Source organism: Heloderma suspectum, chromosome 5, assembly GCF_057233095.1.
Source record: "Heloderma suspectum isolate Gila_16-S chromosome 5, 16-S_ref, whole genome shotgun sequence".
Taxonomy (NCBI): domain Eukaryota; kingdom Metazoa; phylum Chordata; class Lepidosauria; order Squamata; family Helodermatidae; genus Heloderma; species Heloderma suspectum.
This window is the reverse complement of record NC_139462.1, coordinates 191,169,151-191,193,211: the sequence shown is the minus strand read 5'-3', so window position 1 is coordinate 191,193,211 and position 24,061 is coordinate 191,169,151. Positions and strand designations below refer to the sequence as shown.

The 24,061-nt window shown below is 46.6% G+C and overlaps 1 protein-coding gene across 1 annotated transcript in view; it reads left to right on the top strand.

Annotated features, from left to right (window-relative positions):
- The first annotated feature begins 16,839 nt into the window (after nt 1-16,839).
- SDHAF3 (succinate dehydrogenase complex assembly factor 3) overlaps nt 16,840-24,061 on the top strand; it is a 47,454-nt gene continuing 40,232 nt past the window's right edge. Inside the window, exons 1-2 of the mRNA XM_084858755.1 lie at nt 16,840-16,947; nt 22,253-22,503. Of these exons, the coding sequence (XP_084714881.1) occupies nt 22,321-22,503 (183 nt within the window). The 5' untranslated portion in view covers nt 16,840-16,947; nt 22,253-22,320. The remainder of the gene's footprint in view (nt 16,948-22,252; nt 22,504-24,061) is intronic.

The window sequence follows — 24,061 nt, the reverse complement described above, 5'->3', positions numbered from 1 at the left end:
AATAAACTGAGCTCATTTCTGAGTTTGGAGAAAATAGTTTGGTTTTCCAAATCCAGTTATAAGTCGGACTAGTGGCGTGCACCCCGTCACTCCCCTCCCCTCCCACATGTAGTTGGAGTCGCATCTCAGAGAGTGAGTTACTGTCAGGGGTCACAGGTCTTGAACCCTGTTCTCAAGAAAGAAATGAAGGGAGACCCATTCTCAGTGCTGTTAAATCAAGCCAGGGTCTTGCACGGCACCTACCTTACCCCACGAATACACTGCAATGGTGTCAGTGCTGAGCCTTAGCTGAGAGCCAAGGGCCAGACCCTGCTGCAAATGCCATCATTGCACAGGCTGACCTGGAAGACTTTAGAGTCCCTCCAGGCCAGGGTGAGCCAACAGGGGGGGGGAGGGGGAGGGCCACTCAGTCTGGCAACACCTTGCAGCCCAGAGAACAACCCAACCTGTCGCTATAGCAGCTCTCCACATGGTGCAATGACACAGAGGCCCTCAGGTGCCAAGGGTTAGCTCTGGAGCTCTCAATAGAGCTTTTTTATTTAACACACTTCTGTCCCTGCCTTTTAGCATCAGCACTACTTTCAGGTTGGCTAACAACAACAAAATTAAAAATGCAGAGATGATGATGATTCAATAAAACAGCATGGCAGCAGGACAAAGAGTTAAAACAACATATGCTGATGTTTCAAAAGGCCTAGGAAAACACAAAAGGGCTTTGCCTGCCTCCCAAATGACAACGACATGGGCACCAGGCCAGCCTTCCCAGAGAACATATTCCAACGTAGACCTGCACGCAAATGGCCTCTTGAAATTCTCCACCTGACTTGTGGGCAGAGAAACTTGAGACAATTTCACCGAATTTCTCCAGGAGGAGGAGAAATTCTCAAGAGTTTCTCACAGGTAGGGCTCCCCATTGGCAGGGCTTGTAGCTCAGGTTCTTTCTTTTTTGGTAAGGGGTTTGGGGCTTTTTGTGCTGCAACAGCACTAACTGTCTTGGCAGGCTGGCCCCCAGTTTGCATCCACTGGAATGCAGGAGGGGGCAGTGGTGTGTCCCGCTCAAGGGATGAGGTAGAGCTAGTGCTCTGCCAAAATCTGTCCTCTAATCTCCTGAATTTTTCTCCTCCCATGAAAGAAGCTTCCATTGTTCTGCCTCATTCAGGATGTTTTATAATTTATTTTTGTGGTGTTTTTGAGCTTACCTAATCACAGCTAGCCTCTCAGGCTGCCTGCACATCCTGATCTGAAAAAGCCCCATGGGAGGAATTACCTCAGGGTGCCTTAAGCTGAAGTGTAGGAAGCTGAGGAGGCTACAGGCTGCCAGAGAGATGATTGTACCATGAAAAACAGGACACTTGTGCTCATTCCTTGGCCATCTCCTAAGTAAGGTAAGCCCAAGAAACCCAACCCCAACCCATGAGAATTTCTCTGAAATTTCTTCACCATTGAATTTATTTTTGAAAGCAATTTCTCGTCTATCAAATTGAATGACAATGGTCAAAAAGAATGTGGGAGAAATTTTTGGCACAGCACCATTCCAATGAGAGGGTGCCACAGCTGAAAAGGCCGCCCGAGGCCTAGTGCCAGCACCCTTGAGCAAGTGTGAGGTGACCGCTGTCTCTCCTCACCCCTTGCACTAAATGGTTATTCTGGGAAGGTGCCGTTAGAATTTCCCACAGAGCCCTGGAGCAATGAGTCAGGAGCTCTGGGGCATTGTGGGAAATTGTAAATGGCAGCATCCAAGCTGCGTGCGTCTGTCGTCAAAGAAGCCCATGGTGGGAAGGGGGTGGGTGGGGGCTGATGTAGGAAGACTCTATTAGATGACACTTAACCCTGAGGCCAGGCCGGAGGTCACCTATCCCTACTCACCACCCGCCTTACTTCTCATGGCTGGGCTGCCTGCAGAAGGGCCTCCAATAAGGTTATCAATGCAAGGGCACGCACGTGTGGGAAGAGGCGATTCTTCAGCCACTCCAGATCCCAAGTCCCGTAGGAGATTTAAAGATAAGCATCAGCACTTACCTGCTTGTATAGACAGCATCATTCTGGTCCTTATTAAGCAGTAAACAGTGAGGTATGGGCAAGTCACCTCAGTCAGCCAAAAGTACACATGGTTTTGCTTCCCCCAGAGGCAGCTGCTCATACCTTCAGTCCTGAAAGCACAGAGAGGTATACATAAAGTTGGGGCTACATTTCTATGGGTTTTTCAGCAGCTCCAAGGACGAGGGCCCAAATCGGTATCATGAAGGGTGGGTGGCTGCTGCTGCTCAAGCAAGATGCATGATGCCATCACACGCAAACGTCTCCCCACCACCTGCAAGTGGCAGCCAATGAAGTAGGGCAGGAGTGGGGAAATTCTGAGGACAATGACATCCTGCATCTTCCTCGATATACCATAGCAGGACGTGTACCAACCAATGCTAATTGTGTATATCACCTACCCAGTGGAATGTGGAAGGCTCAGGAGTAATTTTTACTTCAGCAATGAAACTCATTGGGTGGCCTTGGGAATATCAATTGTTCTCAGTCTGACCGATCACACAGCAACACATAAACAACATCTGAATTGTTACTACAACCCCTCCAACTACTAGGTAAATTTACTTTTTTTTTAAAATACCTACTACACCATCCAAAATTATCTCCAGCTTTGTTAATATAAAAGCTGTCTAGTTTCTCTCTACTTCTGCTTTCCACCTACACTTCTGTTTTCCACATGGAGGAATCCATGTGTTTTGCCAAAGGATGGAGACAATTCCAAATAACAGCTGGATTTCATATTTTCTAAAATCAACCATTGTTCGCTTGTTTCTTCATCCCAGCAGTCCTAGGGACAGTCCTGGGGGCAAACTGAAACCATCAAAGCGCCTAGCAGTAGGGATGTATGGATCTGTTATATCTGGTTTGTGTCAGTTTTGCACGTATTCAATCGTAAGTCTGTTCTGTCCAATTTTTGCATCATTCTGTGGTTTAAACACACACACACACACACACAGAACACACACACACTTTTTATACAGCTCTTTCCCTAATATAAGCATTTTTGTACAGATCTTCCCCTAAAACACATAGTTTTGTGCCGAGAATTGTATTGCAAAATTCACAGGACTGCAGAATCCAAAGCAGGGGTGTTGAACCTCTTTCAGCCAAAGGGCCAAATTCAGTTTTGGAGAAGCTTCTGAAGACCACATTCTAGTGGTGGGCAGGTCTGGAGGCAAAACAGGCTGGGACTCAAGGCAAAGGGGCGGGGCCAACATCCCCAAAATGCCAGCATATTGTAGTGTAAAGCTCATATTGACAGTAACTAAGCCTCAGAGAGACATTTCAGCCCTTTTAGAGCTTTTCTACATGCGGCATTTATCATGTGCTCATCATTCCCTATTCATGATTGTTTATGGGTTCTTTAGATTTATTTATTTATTTAAAACATTTGTATCCCACTTTATATCATTAAGATCTCAGGGCAGCGTACAGATAAAATCAATTTAGACAGTATAAAACAATAAATAATTTAAATAGTTAAAAACATACTAAACCATTAAACAGGCTAATACCAATTAAAACATCTAAAATAATAAAACAGTTAAAACAGTGTGCAACTTTAGCAAATTCAATTAACCCTCAAAGGCTTTGGTAAAAAGCCATGTTTTTACTTGGCGCCACAGTGAAACCAATGTCTGCACCAATCAGGCCTCCAAGGGGAGGGCATTTCACAACTGGGGTGCCACAGCAGAGAAGGCCCTCTTCCCACGTCTCACCATAGTGTATGTCTCACATTGGTGGAACACAGAGGAGGATCTCTCCAACAGATCTCAGTCCTCTGGCAGGCATATATAGGGAGAGGTGCTCCCTCAGATACTGAGGTCCCAAGCCACTTAGGGCTTTAAATGTCATCACCAGAACCTTGAATTCTGACTGGAAGCATATTGGCAGCCAGTGCACTAGCTGCAACTTCCAAGTCGTCTTCAAGGGCAGCCCCATGTAAAGTGCATTGCAGTAGTCTAATTGGGAAGTTACCAGTGCATGTACTACTGTGGCTAGGTTATCCCTGTCCAGGAAAGGCTGTAGCTGGCGGATCAGCCAAAGCTGGCCTCAAGTACTCCGGGCCGCAGAGTCCACCTGGGGCTCCAGTGACAGGAATGGATCTAGGAGTACTCCCAAGCTACGCACCTGCTCCTTCAGGGGCAGTGCAACTCAGTCCAGGACAGGTTGCTTACCCAATTCCTGGACTTGGGAACCAAGAATCCACAGATCTTCCATCTTGTCAGGATTTAGCTTCAGTTTATTGGCCCTCATCCAACCCATTATAACCTTCAGGCACTGGTCCAGCGCCTTCACCACCTCAGCCAACTCCGATGACAAGGAGGAATAGAGCTGAGTATCATCAGTGTACTGGTGACACCTCACCCCCAAACTCCTAATGACTTCACCCAACGGCTTCATATAGATGTTGAACAGCATCGGGGATAGAATAGAACGCTGTGGCACCCCACAGCTTAATAGCCATGGGGTAGAACCAGGGTCCCCCAATGCCACTCTCTGGAATCGGCCTTGCAGGTAGGAGTAGAACCACTGCAACACATGACATTGTGACCCTCCAGTTTCACTTCTGTGCCTAACCAGTACTTTCGGTGAGTTTTTGTAGAGCATGGGAAATGTGGCATTTAATTGTGAAAGAGAAAGTAAGTGCAATTTCGTCTTGTGTGTTTGTGCTATTCCACTATGCCACAGTGCCACCTAGAGGTTATGTAGCAGAAAAGCAGGAAAGGAAATGCTCCTCGTGTAGTGCTTGGATCTGAATTCTGCGACAAAACCAAAAGTAGATACATAGCATTAACAGCTTATTAAAAGGCTTGTGTAGAAGAGCTCTTAGAATGGGAGTAAAAACACACAAAAGGCAGGAAGCCATCAAATGGTCAGTGGTTGGTAGTGGGGCCAGAGAAAGGGGGCAACTCCAGGGGCCTGGATTGGAACCCCCTGGAAGGCCAGGTTTGGCCCATGGAACTGAGGGTCTGAGCCCCTGATGCCAAGGATAACTGTGCTCCACTATGTGTATTAGACAAGGAAGTTAGTTAATTTAAAATCAGTTCACTTAAAAATGTGGACCAAATGAAATTCTCCATTATCTGTGCCTGTTAGGGTCTAATTTGCTTTTTGCGCAGAATCATAGTAATTGCCCCACATGTTCCTTTGCCACAGGGCAGGGGTTCATCTTCATGCTCTAATACATGCAGAGAAACGTGAAGGACAAAAGCTGGTTTTCTGCGATGAATTGTCAACGTTTCCTCCTTTTGTTATGTATACTCCCAAAGCCCTGCTGAACCTTCCATCCAGAGTCCAGGCACGGAAAAAGTTCTTGGCTTCTAGGAAATGTGTTTCTAAAGGACTGGATTCAGAAGCCAGTGAACATCCTCTTATTCAATGATGGCGTTCAAGCTATTTTTGACCATTTCAGCATGGTTTTGCTTTGATTCTCTTGAGGTTATATGGGCGGTTACAATACTGGCAGAGTTACACAAATACCGTGTTCACAGCTCAGCAATCTTTGGATCCACATTTGGAGTTCAAGGTGGGTGGCATGTTAGTAAATGCCAATAAAGAGGCTTCAGCAAGGTTGTTGAGAGACTCGGTGACTCAATACAGACCCTATGCAAACTTTGAATTAAAGGGACAGAATACTTTTTTCTAATTACTAAAAAGTAAGGGGCAAATCACAGTCAAATGTAATTATTTCCAATGACTATTTTCATCCTGCCGTTATCACATGCGATACGCAGAGCCAAATGACAAGCAGAGGTGCCCCATATACATAGTGCCCTCCTCCATTTTAACACCCCAAACACGAACACTTCATTTCTCATGGAATGGCAGGAGGGCAACTGCCCTTCACATGCTTAGGGCAAGGGAACCCATGATCAGGTTAAAGACACTGGCCACCAGAATGATCAAGGGGCTGGAGCAACTCTCCTATGAGGAGAGGTTGCAACATCCGGGACTGTTTAGCTAGAAAAAATGGCGAGTAAGGGGAGGCATGACAGAGGTGTAAAAAGTTATGCATGGTGTGTAGAAAGTGGACTGGGAGAGGTTTTTCTCCCTCGCCCATAATACTAAAACCTGGGGCCATCCCATGAAGTTGAATGGTGAGAGATTCAGGACAGATAAAAGGCAGCCCTTCTTCACCCAGTACATAAACTATGGAATTCATTACCACAAGACACAGTGATGGCCCCAACTTCAAAGGGGATTAGACAGTTTCATGGAGGATAAGGCTATCAATGGCTACTAGTCATGATGGCTATATCTTACCTCCAGTATCAGAGGCGTTGTTGTTGTTGTTGTTGTTGTTGTTTCCTGCCTTTTCCCCCTTGCAAGGAACCTAAGGCAGCTTACATGGTTCTCTTCCTCTCCATTTTATCCTCACAACAACCCTGTGAGGTAGCTTGGGCTGAGAGTCAATGGCTGGCCAAAGTCACCCAGTGAGCTTCATGGCCTGAGTGAGGACTAGAACCTAGGTCTCCTGATTCCCAGTGCAACCCTCTGCCCACTACATGCAGTGGTGCAGTGAGGTAAGTTTAGTGCCTGGACATAATGGTCTAATGGGGGCCCTCTTTAGGTGGTCATGTGTACTATTTCAGTTGTGAAGCACTCAGTAAACCCTTCTCCCCCCACCCCCACCTTTCCATGCTTTACAACTGCTTCTACATTGATAGGTTAGAATCACACTGATTTGTTAGAATGACACCGCTTGTCAACCCTGATTAAAAAATGATAATCCTCTGAGCATGTGCAGATTTGCATTTTAAGCTCACTTAAATACCATCATGATCACTGGAATGAAATGGAGTTTTCTTCTGCTGCCCTGTATTGGCCCCAGGAGCGTAGCCAAGTCATTTGTAGTGTTAGAGGGGCCTAGAGATCCATAATGCTTGCTTAAGTTCATTATTGGTGCAATTCCTGTGCTAGTAAGCCTCTGAGCATGTGCAGATGAAAGGCCGATAGCAGCCTTCTCAGAACATTCCTTGCTAATAAGGAGAATGTCTTATCACTGATGTGCCTGAGAAGCAGAGTTTGTTTACCTTAAAGCTACAGGTGGCTGTGCTTGAGAACCAAATACTTCTAGCCTATGCTGGGAACGAACAGTAGGGATGTCGGAGAATTTCTCCACGAATCTCCGGGAGGCCGAATGCCAACGCATTCGGCCCCCCGAAATTGGTGGGGAAATTCTCCGACACCCCCTGCCCCCCCCGGGATGGGACTTACCTCGTGCAAATGTCCCTCTCGGCGGCGGGTCCCGGCGGCGGTTTGGCGGCGTTGCGGCGGCGGCCGGTCTTCCGACTGGCTGCCGCCGCAGCCATTTCCCAGTAAAGTAAAAAAAAAAAAATGTGATAGGCTACGTAACGATTTACGTAGCCTATCACGGCTAGATTTTCAAAGTCAGCCGTGATAGGCTACGTAAATCTTTACGTAGCCTATCACGGCTGACTTTGAAAAAAAAAAAAAGCGCGTATGCAAATGGCGGCGCCCATGGGTGCCACCATTTGCGTTCCTTATTTGGGCACGGGTAATCTACATAAAGATTTACATAGACTACGGCGAAAATAAGGGCAATGCAAATAGCGTTGCCCTTATTTTCGCCATAGTCTATGTAAATCTTTACGTAGACTACCCGTGCCCAAATAAGGAACCCAAATGGCGGCGCCCATGGGCGCCGCCATTTGTGTATGCGCTTTTTTTTTTTTTTCCAAAGTCAGCTGTGATAGGCTACGTAAAGATTTATGTAGCCTATCATGGCTGACTTTGAAAATCTAGCCGTGATAGGCTACGTAAATCGTTACGTAGCCTATCACTTTTTTTTTTTACATAACTTTTTTCTTTCGCGGCCGGAGAGGCGGGGCACTCCCCCCCAGCCAGAACTTCAGCGGGGAGGGATGGGGCGCCTCCCCCCTGGCCAGAATTTCATCCGGGAGGGGCAGGGCGCCTCCCCACCCGCCAAGAATTTTGGGGGGAGAACCGGAGCGCCTCCCCACCCACCGAAAACAGCTGCGGGACCAGGTAAGGGACTTTCATCCATCCTTACACTAGGGGCGCGTGCTAGTGTCATGCTGCCTCATGGCTAACATGTATTGTATAAAACCCATTTGACCCCATGGCTCTGGGTTCAGAGAAGCTGTCTGATCCAACCATTGGGTATGCCTGTGTGCTGTAAGTTTCCCAGCAAAGTACTCCTTGTAAGCAAACCTTTGAGTCTTGATTCCTCACTACCTTGCACCTCTAACCTAAGAGTTCAATGCCCACGGCCAGGGCAACACATGCCCTCATCACCTGCTGCTCTCTAGGTGGCCATTTGGGGTGGTGGTGGCTGGGCTATGGAGCCCTTGGCCCCAAAGTCCAGCCCTCGCTGCCCCACTGATTATACCACACTGGCTCCCAGTACGCCCCTGTATACCAGTTGCTGGGGAGCAAGAGCAGGGTGGTGCAGTTGCACTTGTGTCCTACTTGTTGTCACAGCTGCTTGGCCATGATGGGAACAGAATGCTGGACTAGATAGTCCTTTGGGCTGATTCAGCAGCGCTCTTCTCATGTTCTTACATTGCAGTGTGCCAGTTCCGTTGCTAGCACATATCCTTTCTAGTTTCTTAATAACCAATGAGAAATGGAAGGAGGAGGAAAATAAGCTCACTGTCACCAAGACGTGCCATAGTGGGGGTGTGGAAACATAGGAGGCTACCTTGTACGGAGTCAGGCCATTGGTCCATGTAGCTCAGTATTGTCTACGCACTGACTGGCAACAACTCTCCAGGGTTTTAGACAGGAGTCTTTGCCAGCCCTTCCTGCCAGGGCAGGACTGGCCCTACCATTAGGCAGAGTGAGGCAGTTGCTTCAGGCAGCAGATGCTGGGAGGCAGCAGCAAGGTGCTGGAGGAGAGAGCTGTGGGCCAAGTGGCCTGCCCTGCACCCCCTAAGCTAGCCTGCTGCTTTCAGGTGTGGAGGAGGATGCTTTCCCATTACCAGCCTTGAAGTGCCAATCCAGTCAGCTTTTCTACATGGAATGGGAGAGGGCACCATCTTGTTCTTCTCCTCAGGCAACAACCCTATTGCAAGGGGCACAGCAGAGAGAGAGGCTTCTAGGCCCATCACGTAACCAGTGATGTCATTGTTGGGCACTCAAAAGAGCTTAATGGTATCTGGGAATGTCTAAGTCCTTTTCATCCCTCTGTGACTTATTCTAGTCCAATCATTTCAATAGGTTTCTCCAAGAGAAAAAGTCTTCTGAGGGAGGTTAGACTGAGAGGCTGTGGCTTGCCCAAAGTCACCCAGTGAGCGTCATGGCTGAGAGGATGGGTTTCCCTCATCCGTATCCATCTGCTAAACCACACAGGGCAAGAGCATTGAGGCGCTGCTCTTAATTGGCAGCTTTGTGCAAGGAACAGAAAAGCAAAACAAAAACCACCCAAGCTCTCCATGAGCCAAATGAAAAACAGGCTCCCTTGGTAATGGTGGCGGCACCGTGTCACTTTCTGTACAAAAAAAGCATAGACAAATGCATCAGGGGAAAGAGCAAAGGAGGGCATCAGAACAGGGCTGCTGTTTCCAGACATGACCAAGTTTCCCCTCTCCCGTTCATTGTGATGTCCTAAATTTTAGCAGAGCATCTGAGACTCTCAGACTGAGAGACCATCCAAGAGAAATTGGTCAGAAGAAAAGTTTGGAGAATCAGAATTCACTGACAAACTCTCCTCAGTTTGAAATAAGTATGGCACTGTTCAGACTGGGTATTTGGCTTGTATTGTCCAGATCTGATGTCTGTTGTTTTTTCTCTGAAGCATAGCATTTCTTTTTATTTCTGAATCAGGGTGGCCATGAGCCCTACTTTAGAGAGGACAGTCCTCTATTTGAAGGCATCTTCTGTTCGAAGGGCTATCTGGTTGAAGTCTGGTTTAAAGATCACGAGCCATAAGAAGGGAGGGTAACAGGGCCCTTGAAACTGCCCATCAACAGCACCGAGGAAGCAGACTGAGCAAGCACACACAGGTCACTTGGTCACCATCTTGCCCCCCATGATGGAAGGAATTGTATTTCTATTTAAAAGATAGTAATTATTTATGTATTTGCATATATGCACACAAATTAGCACATGCAAATTCTATGCAAATCTGTATCTTCTGTTTTGTGTGTGATGAATTTCCTCTTTTTCAGTGATGCGTACATAAGTGGCTACCCTATTCCACAGTGGCTAGAAGGATACACCAGGGAAGGCCTCCACAACCGTTTAATAAGCTTTGAGCATCATCATTTCGGTGGCTTTCTCATTTATGTTGCTGAAATAAAAGATTACGACTTATCTCTGATTAGATGACTTTAAAGAAAAGAAGAGAGAGAGAGAGAGTTTGAACTTTTTCAACCCCCTGTGCCATACGTCTGGTTGCCAGAACTGAAGCAGCCACACAGAGTGGTAAGGAAAATATAAAAATCTAGGAAGGGGGAAAAAGTAAACAAAATAATATTATAGTGTATTTATTCAGTGCAGCTACCCTGCCAAGGAAACCACAGAACTTGCACTTGCGCATGTCTCACAGAACAGTGTTTAATTAGAACAAGAGCCTAGGCAATAAGCGTCCTTTTAATTTCGCTTAAATGCACATTACTGTTTGGTCTAATTTCCTTTTGCAATAACACAAAGTTGATCTTGCATCTTTAAATTAGGGCTGGAAGTATAAACAAGCATAGCAGCAACAGTCCTATAAACACTTACCTGGGAGTAAGTCCCACTGAACATAGTGGGCTTTACTTCTGAATTTTAAAAAACTGCACATGGCAGCCTTTCCCAACCTGGTGCCCTCCAGATGTGTTGGACTAGAACTCCCATAATCCCCAGCCAGCATGGCCAAAGGAGCCTCATTTTGTGTAAGAAATTTATATCTAATCTGTTGGGCTGCTAGGGAAAACTCAGAAACTTTCTGTGTAATATATATATATCTCTATCACCCACTAAGTAACACATTTTCTCCCTACTGTTCACAATAGAAATTGTCTCAAGAATCTCTTCCAAAAACCTAACCTCCACCAATCTTCCCAGATGTTAAATTCTAACTTTTTCTAAACAGAATATGTGTCCAATAAAGTTTGTAGATATGGATGTTTCGGCCTTCGATCATGGATTGCAGTTAAGCTCGTCAGCCAGCCTTCTATCCCCACTGAGCACCCTCAGTGTCCATGGGGCTGTTTGGGGGGATCCCTCACCCCTCAAGTCTTCACCACCCCTAAGATTATTTTTTTTCTTTTGCAAATCTCTGGGTTTCCCTCGAGTCCGGTGCTACTCTCTTGTTCATGGGTGATGTTGTTTTGGCTGCATGAGGACCAGCACTCAAGAGAATTGAGATCACTATTCGTATATAGCAGTGCCAATCAAGACATTTTTCTGCCCGAGGTGGAGCCCATCCAGTATTGAAAGAAACATGCTGCATTTCCTCCAAGGGTCTCTTTAGTGCAGCTTACCCCAACCAGGTGTCCTCCAATTGTTTTGGATCGCATATCGCATCATCCCTAACCATCATAGCCAATGGTCAAGAATGCTGGGAGCTGTAGTCAAAACAACTGGAGGGCACCAGGTGGGGTAAGGCTGCTTTGCTGTAAGGTTGCTCTTCCACACACACCATTATGCAGGGCTTCTTACTGGTTGCAGATTAACATAAAAAATGCTCCCTCATGCTAATGTAATAAAAAATGTCCACTAGGGGCATAAATGTACAGTGTAGAGAAAGAATGTGGCCCTTTCCTTCCTCCCTCCCTCCCTCCCTCCCTCCACTGGAAATATTCTCCCAATATTCTCCCAAGTTTGTTTGTGTTGTTTAATGTAATAAAGAATGTCCACTAGGGGGCATAATTGTACATTGTAGAGAAAGAATGTGTGGCCCGACCGTCCCTCCCTTCCTTCTTTCCTATGCTGGAAATATTCTCCCAATATTCTCCCGAGTTTGTGTTGTTTAAACTTGAGGACTTGTCCATACTACATATGTAACTTACCCTGATAAGATATTGCAAAATTGACCTTTGATTTCTCTCACAGCTGATCTTCAAAAGATCAGTGAAGAGCCTTGTGGAAACTTCAAGACTAACAGTTTGATATGGCATAACCTTTTGTGGACTTCATCAGTCCACTTCACCAGATGCACTAAAGCCAATGCCTTAATAGATCAATCTTATCTTCAGCAACTCTACAGAACATTGGCATAGGCACCGCCCGAAACTGTGTTGGTATAGCTCGTATCATGTTGCACTGGAGAAAGAGAGAGAGATGCTCTATTTAAGACAATGCAATAAATAGGAGAGCAAAGTCTTCTTCTTCTTCTTCTTCTTCTTCTTCTTCTTCTTCTTCTTCTTCTTCTTCTTCTTCATCCCATATACCTGGTCATGTGTAGGGATGGCTGTCGAGTCCTCACTCCTTCCATTATACTCTTTCCCCTGATACATTTGTCAATACCGTTTTTGTACAGGAAGTGACTATAGCTGGTATCCAATGTTGGTCCTACATAGAGCAGACCCATTGAAATGCATGAGACCTAAATTAGTCACAACTAACTTAAGTCTCGTTCATTTCAATGGGTATACTCTATGTGGGGCCCCATCTACATGGTACCGCTTTCACCTCCCCGTCGCAACTGCGCAGCATTGCAGTTTTGAGTTAGCTTCGGATGGTATACACTCGTGATTTAGTGTGCGCTTCCCTAACAGACTCCGCTGTGCCCTTTTTTGCCATTATACTTTAATGCAACTGAAACTCTCCCCACGACCTGAGTTCGATCCCAGCGGAAGCCCGGTCTCGGGTAGCTGGCTCAGGTCGACTCAGCCTTCCATCCTTCTGAGGTCGGTAAAATGAGCACCCAGCTTGCTGGGGGAAAGGTGGTCATGACTGGGGAAGGCAATGGCAAACCACCCCGCTATAGTCTGCCATGAAAACGCCAGCGCAAGCGGCGTCCCTCTAGGGGTCAGTAATGACCCGGTGCTTGCACAGGAGGAACCTTTCCTTTCTTTTTTGTGCAGCCCCATGAGTATGGGGATGCAACACTGCAGTGGCTGTTTTGTATTTTAGGGGTTCTGTTTGCTGCCCCCCAGCATCTGCTGCCTCAGGCAGCTGTCTCGCTCTGCCTAATGATAGGGCCAGCCTTGACATCACTCCTGAAGAAGGGTGGTGTGCCAACCACGTCATGAATATAGAATGAAACGTTCTGTAAACTTATTATAAACTCATTTTAAAAAGCTCAACAGAGCTGCCATGTGGAGATTGCATTCTCTTGTTTCCTGTGGTGGTTGTCTCCATGAACAATCCATCTGCTTGCACTGGGTTGCTACATGGATCATGGAGAAAATCCGCATGAAGACAGCTGAGCTGCTGTGGGGACCATTTTGAAGTGATCCCACATGACAGATGTTTTGTAGTGACCTGGTCCTACAAGGCTGGGGATGAGCAAAACTTCCGCTGATAAAGAGGGAGAAGAAAAACAGAGGGGCAAGGTTGAAGGGCATAATTTTTGGCCTGGGGTGGCAAATTGTTGCACAAACACCAGACTCACTTTCAGTTCAACAGCAACACGTGGCCCGAGAATAGGCAAACACTAGGTATGGCCCTCATTGCAACTGGTACGGTGCGATTTTCAATTTTCTATCCATGGCCGTGGACTCTTGAAAATGTATGCTGGCTGGATACGATGTGAAATCGCAGAATCAAAATGTCTTTGAAGCAACAGAGTTCATGCCAGGGCTGTCTGTGGGAGGTCAGCAGAAAGCAAGGGCTCTGTAGCAGCAATGTGGTGGCCAAAAATAGCCAAGGTCCAGCTTTCCACTGACCCCCAAAGGTAAATAAATGAAATGTAAATATAGAAGTGTCAGCTGTGTGGAAGTTCAATGCCAGCATTCTATATTGTTCCCTAATGTCACAGTTCAAACAGTGTTCTTGTAACTGGTACTTAAAAGGTTTAAAACCATACCATACTTCTGATATTTTACTATACATTATAGATTTTGTATGGCTGTTGGATGTAAAGATCTAAGGAGGAAAGAGAGGGGGAATGAGATAATAGTGCTATAGGACCAACTAATTTTGAAAGCAGTGGAGGCTGGTGGCTCCAATTTCAGTGGGGCTGTAAATCCACTCTGGGTTTCAGCCAGAACCAGCCAGACTGAAAAATTGGAAACTGGAGCCACCAGCCTCCATTGTGTGGAAGCACCAGAAGTGGGCTTTCAAATGACACGTTCTTTATTAGGCTTAGGAAAGGCTGAGCCAAAACATTCTGCTGCCCCCACATGGCGGCAGCGCACCATCTCATGTATCGCAAGATCTCATGTAATGTACTTCACACCTTATTCTGTGCACCCAACAGCGATATTCTGAGCTATACAAAGGACTTCAGCAGAGGCATTTGCCCTATTGAAAATGCAAATTCAGGATGGGGTGGAAATGCAGCTCAGTGGCTAGAGCCCCTGCTTTGCATGCAGAAGGTCCCGGGTTCAATCCCCGGCAATCTGCAGGTGGGGCTAGGAAAGAACCCTGCTTGAAACCCTGGAGAGCCGCTGCTGCCAGTCAGTGTTGACATTACTGGGCTAGATGGACCAAGGGTCGGACTCGGTACAAGGCAGCTTCCTATGTTCCTAGCAATACGTTAAACACTTAAAATAAGTTTTGATTTTATACTTGTTTATAGTTCCTATAATTTTAAGTTGCCTTGAGTGCCATTTTCTTGATAGAAAGGTGGGGTACAAATCAAATCAGTAAATAATATGTGTCCCTTTGATGGTTAAAGTGTTGTACCGGGGGAGCCCAACACTCTAACCTGGGGAAACTCAGGTTCAAATCCTATTGGCCATGAAGCTCTTTGGGTGACTTTGGGCCAGGCACCAACTTCAGCCTAACCTATCTCAGTGGCAGGGTTTGCACAATCATGGAGGGGGAAATAACCCAGGAGCTGTTTTATTTATTTATTTATCAATCACATTTATCGTGTCCCACCTTTTCCCCTTCTTATGGAACCCAGGGCAGCATACATAATCCTCCTCCATTTTATCCTCACAACAACAACCCTGTAAGGTGGGTTGGGCTGAGAGTCTGTGGCTGGCTGGCCCAAAGTTACCCAGTGAGCTTCCATGGCCGAGTGGGGACTAGAACCCGGATCTCTTGACTCCCAGTCCAACACTCTAGCCACTACACCACATTGGCTCTAGGGTTCTGGGGTGGCTTGTTAACCATGGCAACAAGCCGCCCTCCCTGGGTTTGCACAACACGGCAAGCCGTGCTTGTGAGGGTAATTCTGCAAATCTGCCAGGCATGCGACCGGCATGCGTGGTGGGAAAAAAAGCCTCTGTGATCGTGCAAACAGGCCCAGTGGCTTGCTGTGAGGATAAAAATGGGGAGAAATCGTGTGAGCTGCTTTGAGCTCCTTGGAAGAAAGACAAGATATAAATGGTAATAATAAGAAGTTTGCACTAAGCATACAGCACTTGTATTAGGGGTGCACAACCTTTTGGCTCCAAGGGCCACATTGGGTGCCTGCCAGTGTGGTAGGGGCTGCACATCACTGCATGTGCGCATTCACATACAACTCACATCTACCTAAGCTTTTTCACACACTTATATGGCTACTAGTCTTGATGGCTATGTGCTACCCTCAGTACCAGAGGTACTGAGCCTATATACACAAGTTGCTGGGGAACATGGGTGGGAGGGTGCTGTTGTGCTCATGTCTTGCTTGCGGGTTCTTGGTTGACAGCTGGTTGGCCACTGTGTGAACAGAATGCTGGACTAGATGGACCCTTGGTCTGATCCGGCATGGCTCTTCTTATGTTCTTATATGTATGTTCATGTCAAAGATTACCTAATTTAAAAATGCACATTAAAATGGAAAATGGATGGTACAAGCAAAAACACAAGCGCCATAAAGGACCAAATACCTGACTTTGATACTTTTAAGCCTACAAAGTGTACCCGGGTGGCTGCAATCTCCTCCTTTCACTTTGTGCGAACATTTTGGCATCCCTCATTAGGTTTAGCACCATATCCAGTCCCACATGCCAGGCCTGGGGTACTACAGGGTGGGGAGAAACCCTTCCTTGAAGTCTGCAGATTGTTGGCAATTTCTCTTGTGCTGTCAAAAGATGGGAAGAGAAATGGACATGGGGTTGGTTCCAGATTTAGTAATACTTCAGAACAAATCCACTGAAATCACTGGGACTGAAATTAGTCATAACTAACGTATGTCCCATTGATTCTGATGGGTTCACTCGAAATATGACTAAATCTGGAACCAAACCAATACCCCCCCACCACCACCACCTCCGGGCATATTCAGGGAAGTTATGCCCTGCAGTGCTGGGGTGAAGGGAACACACAGAATTCAGACAAGTAAACATGTAATTAAAATAATGAAAAATTAATTTTTGTAAAGGAAAGAAGGAAAGGAAATGATGGGGGCAGAGGACACAGGAGTATCGTACTACATATTGTAAAATTCAGGGCTCAATCCTACGCCTGTTTAGACAGGAAAAAAAAAAAGTCCTACAACTCCCAGCATTCCCCGGCTAGCACTGCTGGCTGGGGAATGCTGGGAGCTGTAGGACTTTTTTTCACGCTGGGACTTGAAGGACGTTGTTCTGTCTAAGCATGCCTAGGATTGGGCCCTAAAGGCATTAATCATAGACCATCCAGATCGTTTCGCCGAGCCTCCTTTCTTGGCTCTCCCCGCTAGAGCCGCAACGCCCAGGACGCAACAGAGGGCCGGCGGCGTCGGCGTCACGCCCAGCCTAGGGCGGAGCAAAGCCCAGGGATACCGCCCTGCGGTGCTCCCGGCTCAATGCTCCGGCGGCGACCTCCTCCCTGCCCGGACAATGTGTCGCCTGGCGCGACTGGTGCTTCTCTGAGCCGCCGTTGGGAAGTCGCCTTCTCCGTCCGTCCGTCCGTCCGGTAACTAACTAGCAGCCCCCGGGACCCCGCGCCGCTTCCAGGCTGCTTTCTTCCTAGCCAGCCCCAACGCAAACATGCCCAAGTTCCAGCACCGCCGTGCTATCCCCACCTTCCCGTGCGGGACGCCCCCGGCAGTTCCGGATTCGTTTGTGTTTTGCGTGCAAATGACAGGGATTAATCCGGAATGACCGCAACGCCCCAGTTTGCCTCTGTGGTGGTGTCTCCTGTTCAAGGCCGCTCCTCTGCATGGTTACTTGGAAGCAAGCCCTGTTGCGCGCGGTGGGACTTATTCCTCGGTAGAATTGCAGCTTTGCGCAGCAGTCGTCTGCACGTCTACTCAGAAGTAAGTCCCACTGAATTCAGTGGGGTTTAACCCCCAGGCGAGTCTGAGTGTTGCATCAGGTAAACCAGGGATGGCCCCGCAGACGTTGATGGACTCCAGTTTCAGGGTAGTGTCCAACGTTGTTGTTGTTTATTCGGTCAGTCGCTTCCGACTCTTCGTGACTTCATGGACCAGTCCATGCCAGAGCTTCCTGTCGGCCGTCGCCACCCCCAGCTCCCCCAAGGTCGAGTCTGTCACCTCCAGAATATCATCCATCCATCTTGCCCTTGGTCGGCCCCTCTTTCTTTGCCTTCCACTTTCCCTAGCATCAGCATCTTCTCCAGGGTATCCTGTCTTCTCATGATGTGGCCAAAGTACTTCAGTTTTGCCTTTAATATCCTTCCCTCAAGTGAGCAGTCTGGCTTGATTTCCTGGAGTATGGACTGGTTTGATCTTCTTGCAGTCCAAGGCACTCTCAGAATTTTCCTCCAACACCACAGTTCAAAAGCATCTATCTTCCTTCGCTCAGCCTTCCTTATGGTCCAGCTCTTGCAGCCATAGGTTACTACGGGGAATACCATTGCTTGAACTATGCGGACCTCTGTTGTCAGTGTGATGTCTCTGCTCTCCGCTATTTTATCAAGATTTGTCATTGCTGTCCTCCCAAGAAGTAAACATCTTCTGATTTCCTGGCTGCAGTCAGCGTCTGCAGTAATCTTTGCGCCTAGAAAGAGGTCTGTCACTGCCTCCACGTTTTCTCCCTCTGTTTGCCATTTATCAATCAAGCTGGTTGCCATAATCTTGGTTTTTTTGACGTTTAACTGCAACCCAGCTTTTGCACTTTCTTCTTTCACCTTCGTCATGGGGTTCCTCAGCTCCTCCTCGCTTTCAGCCATCAGAGTGGTATCATCTGCATATCTGAGATTGTTAATGTTTCTTCCAGCGATTTTAACTCCAGCCTTGGCTTCATCAAGCCCAGCACATCGCATGATGTGTTCTGCATACAGGTTGAATAGGTAGGGTGAGAGTATACAACCCTGCCATACTCCTTTCCCAATCTTAAACCAGTCCGTTGTTCTGTGGTCTGTTCTTACTGTTGCTACTTGGTTGTTATACAGATTCCTCAGGAGCAGACAAGATGACTTGGTATCTCCATACCACCAAGAACTTGCCACAATTTGTTATGATCCACACAGTCAAAGGCTTTAGAATAGTCAATAAAACAGAAATAGATGTTTTTCTGAAACTCCCTGGCTTTCTCCATTATCCAGTGGATATTGGCAATTTGGTCTCTAGTTCCTCTGCCTTTTCGAAACCCAGCTTGTACATCTGGCAATTCTCGTTCTATGAATTGCTGGAGTCTACCTTGCAAGATCTTGAGCATAACCTTACTGGCATGTGAAATAAGTGCCACTGTTTGACAGTTTGAATATTCTTTGGTGCTTCCCTTTTTTGGTATGGGGATATAAGTTGATCTTTTCCAATCTGTTGGCCATTCTTGTGTTTTCCAAATGTGCTGGCATATGGCATGCATCACCTTGACAATATAATCTTGCAAGATTTTAAACCGTTCAGCTGGGATGCCGTCATCTCCTGCTCCCTTGTTATTAGCACTGCTTCTTAAGGCCCATTCAACCTCACTCTTCAGGATGTCTGGCTCTAGCTCACTGACCACACCGTCAAATCTATCCCCGATATTATTATCCTTCCTATACAGATCTTCTGTATATTCTTGCCATCTTTTCTTGATCTCTTCTGCTTCTGTTAGGTCCTTGCCATCTTTGTTTTTGATCATACCCATTTTTGCCTAGAATTTACCTCCGATGTTTCTAATTTTCTGGAAGAGGTCTCTTGTCCTTCCTATTCTGTTGTCTTCTTCCGCTTCTGCGCATTGCTTGTTTAAAAATAATTCCTTATCTCTTCTGGCTAACCTCTGGAATTTTGCATTTAATTGGGCATATCTCCCCCTATCACTGTTGCCTTTTGCTTTCCTTCTTTCTTGGGCTGCTTCCAGTGTTTCAGCAGACAGCCATCTTGCCTTCTTGGTTTTCTTTTTCTTTGGGACGTTTTTTGTTGCCGCCTCCTGAACAATGTTGCGAACTTCTGTCCATAGTTCTTCCGGGACCCTATCTATTAAATCTAGCCCCTTAAATCTATTCTTCACCTCCACTGCATATTCATGAGGAATATTAGTGAGCTCATATCTAACTGATCTGTGGGTCTTCCCTATTCTCTTTAGTCTGCTTCTGAATTGTGCAATAAGAAGTTCGTGATCTGAACTACAATCAGCTCCAGGTCTTGTTTTTACCAACTGCATAGATGTCCGCCACCTTTGGCTACAAAGGATGTAGTCAATCTGATTTCAGTGTCGACCGTCTGGTGAAGTCCATGTATAAAGTCATCTCTTCAGTTGTTGAAAGAGAGTGTTGGTTATGCACAGTGAGTTGTCTTGGCAAAATTCTATCAGCCTATGTCCTGCTTCATTTTGTTCTCCCAGACCATGCTTGCCTGTAATTCCAGGTGTCGTTTGACTACCCACCGTAGCATTTCAGTCTCCTGTAATGAAAATAACATCTTTGTTTGGCGTACTATCCAGTAGGTGCTGCAGATCCTCATAGAACTGATCTACTTCTGCTTCTTCAGTACCTGTGGTTGGGGCGTATATTTGGATCACTGTGATGTTAAATGGCTTACCCTGAATTCGAATTGAGATCATTCTGTCATTTTTTGGATTGTATCCAAGCACTGCTTTAGCCATTTTATTATTAATTATGAAGGCTACTCCATTTCTTCTGTGGTCCTCTTGTCCACAGTAGTAGATCTGGTGGTCATTTGATGTGAAGTGGCCCATTCCAGTCCATTTCAGTTCACTGACACCCACAATGTCTATATTTAATCTTGACATCTCCCCAATAACCACATCCAATTTGCCCTGGTTCATAGATCTTACATTCCAGGTTCCTATGGTGTGTTGATCTTTAGAACATCGGATTCGTCGTTCACCACCAGCACCATCGGCTGCTAGCCGTCCTTTCGGCTTTGAGCTAGCTGCGTCATCACATCTGGGGCTAGTTGAACTTATCCGCTGTTCCTCCCCAGTAACATTTTGACCATCTTCCGACCTGGGAGTCCCATCTTCCGATGGTATGCTGACATATCTCTGGTTGTACTGATCCATTTAGTTTTCATGGCAAGAATACTGGGGTGGGTTGCCGTTTCCTTCCCCAGGGATCGTATTTAGTCTGACCTCTCTGCCATGACCTTCCCATCTTGGGTGTCCCTTCACGGTTTAGCTCATGATATCATTGAGGTGCTCAAGCTTCAGCACCACGACAAGGTAACGATCTCCTTTGCTGAAGAGTATCCAACGTTAGTCCCATTAAAATGAATAAGACCTGGCTGTTAGTCACAACTAAACTAAGTACCATTCCTTTAAATGGGCTTACGCTATATAGGATTAACATTGGCTGCTACCTCAGGCTGTGGGTGGAATGCTCCCTCCTGGGAAAAGAAACCAAACATCTCCCACCCCCATACACAGAAAGCTAGCATGCCAGGCTTCTTCTTGATATGCTCATTTTCTGTGCATAGGGATTTTAATTTTATTTTTTGTGTGAAGAGGAGCATTGAATCATCTGAGCTTCCATCCTCTCCGTGTTTTCATACACAGGTTTTCACCTCATTCCTCTTCATAAGTACTACTCCAAAGTGTCACTGACATAGTGGGAACTGTTACAGTTAGCCTTTTTCCATAGGATCTACCCCAAGACATTTTGCTGCATGAAGTGGAGCAGCAAACGGTGGTGCTGCTGCTGCCCCCCCACCTGCAAGGTGCACAGTACCCAAGGCAAGCCAAGCTATTTTGGTATCTGAGGGTGAAAAAAACCCCCAACAGGCACCTCTCCCCATCCTTGGCAGTAAAATAATTAATAACTAAGACATGAAACAATGCTGCCTTTTCATGACACCCAAAATCAGCTGCCTGCAAGTACGCCCCACTGGTAGGGCTGGCACTGTTCCACATTGTGGCAATAGGCCACATTGGGACAGCACCTCAGTTACATTTACAAGTGATTTAAGGTTGAGGCTGCAGCCCTATATGCACTTACCTGAGAATAAACCCTCTGGAACATGAGAGGATTTACTTCTAAGTAAACAAGCATAGGACTGAGCTGTCAGAGGCACATTCAACCCTCTGCACAACTGTGTTATACCTGTGTGGGGACAGGGATGAGTTGATGCGGCAAATACCTCCAGTTTTTCTGGAGGACCACCACAGATGCAAGCACCTGGCTGTATTTTGTGCTTTTTGCTTCCCCCCACCCCGCCCAACCCCTATTGTTTCTCATGCTTCTGTTATAGCTCTACAATGCTAGTTCTAGAATCCCCTCCCCCAAATACCATAGTAACATCTGGGAAATTTGCACTCCGCATTCTTGTCAAAGGAAGCATCACAAGAAGACACTGCTTGGCCATGTGTATATTGACACGCTGAGGCTTCACCACCATTCCCAGCCAATTTGCGGCCATCCTTTCTGCAGCTTTGCTGCAATGTGAGCCAGCCAAAATGGTGGCTCAGGGGCACAGGCGAATGCTTAGCATTAAAGAACAGGGTGCCTCTGAGCACATGCTGAGCCTCGGACTTCATTTTCAGTACTAGAACTGTGCTTACAGTCCTTTCACACACAGACCCATTCCTGTCACACACTCACCCACCAGCTTTCTCCGGTTCTGCTCACCTAATTTGACTAAGTTGTGTGCGTGGACTCCTACCATTAAACAATTGGAAGTCAGGCATCCTAGCCGATCAATCTTGCACCCTGTCCTCCTGTATAGATTTCAGAGATTGGATATGCTGGTTTAGGGCACTCTGAAAGCTCCATTCATATGCGCCCACCTGTACCTATTCCATGCATCCAAGCACAGTGGCAGCTACCTTGCTTCTCCCATTCAACTCATTTGTCCTTGAAAATGTTTCCTCAGTGCAAATCTTGACAGAGAAGACAACGTTCCCATAGGCGTATATAACCCTGTGGCATATCTTGAGGGTTATGCCGGGTCACGTAAGCCATCATGTGTCTCTGGTAAGGACTTTGTACAGGAAGATCCTGCAATTGCATCAAGAATTGCCACTGGAACTGAAGGCCCTGGGAGATCAGTATGTGAAGGATGAATTCAGGAGACACAAATCGGTTGGCCCAGAAGAGGCCCAGCGCTTCCTGCAGGAATGGGAGGCAAGTGTCTTAGAAGCATTGCTCCGTCTTCTGCTACATGGCCAGTTACCTTGCTTTGGTTTTGGGTGGTTGGGTCTGCATTACTTAACGTGCATCTATGTCGTATTGTCTGCTAGTCTTTCTGGTACTGCGGTATTGGAAGCGCATTCTGTGTCTGTTGGCATTGTTGGTTGTATTAATAATAATTAAGCCCTCTAGCACTTTTAAGGGTCCAGGGGGCTTCACAGTCCTTATTCATTTTGTTGACAACCCTATGTAAAGATAGGGGCCGTGGTGGCTTAGTGGTTAAGACGCTGAATTGCAGACCGGAAGGTCGGCAGGTCAGCAGTTCGAGACCCGAGTGCTGCGTGACGGAGTGAGCTCCCGTCTTCAGTCCCAGCTTCTGCCAACCTAGCAGTTCGAAAGCAAGAAATTGCAAGTAGATAAATAGGTACCGCCTCGGCGGGAAAGGTAACAGCATTCCGTGCACCTCGGTGTTCAGACATGCCGGCCACATGACCACGGAAGCGTCTTCGGACAGCGCTGGCTCTTCGGCTTAGAAACGGGGATGAGCACCGCACCCTAGAGTCAGACACGACTGGTTGGGGACACCTTTACCTTTATGTAAAGAGGCCACTGCAAGTCCTGTTTAACATATTGAGGGCTTGCTAGGGAGTTTGCGGGTCTAGTGAGATTTGGACCATGATCTCCAAGCCCAGTCTTTAGTTTGAAGCAACGTGGATAACTCTTGATATGCATGGGTGTTGTTTGATAGACATGCTCCTCCTCCTCCCCCTTTCGTGATCTCTCTTTTCTTTTTTAAAAGCCTCTTACAAAAATTGTACATTCACGGGCCTTATGACTCTGGCTGCTTTTAATAAATTTCTCTTCTCCCCCGCCCCCGCTCCACCATTCTAAGCTTTATAATTGGTTCTACATTCCTGATATGTGAGAAGAACAGCAAAAGGCCTGTTTGTCAGCCCTGATTTTAAAAATAGAAAAGAGAAAAAAAACAATACTCTGAGCATGTGCAGTTTCACCTTCTAAACTCAATGAAATCGTAGCACCATCATGACAACAGGAATAAACTGGACTTTGCTTCTGCTGCCCTGATGTGCTACATATTTACCTGGGAACAGACAGCATTCTGCTGTAGAAAATAATAATATTTAGAAATTCATTTCATTTCATTTATTACATTTCTGTATTGCCCAATAGCCCAAGCTCTCTGGGCAGTTTACAAAGATTAAAAATACAGTATCATGCATAATATAAAAACACTTTAGCTACAAACATATAAACAGAGAGGACACCTCCCCCCCAATCCCATGACCTGATTAAAAACCTGTCATGTGCTGCCAAAAGCCTGGGAATAGAGGAAGATCTTAACCTGGTGCTGAAAAGACAACCATGTTGGCACCAGGCGGGCCTCACTGGGGAATTCATTCCATAATTGTGGGGCCCTCCCCCTTGTTGCCACCTCCAAGCCTCCCTGGGAGAAAGTTGGGTTTCTCCCCAGGGGCTTTTATCCTACGGTTGGGACTGCTCACTCATGGAAGTTTGTGGGTCCTTTACATCA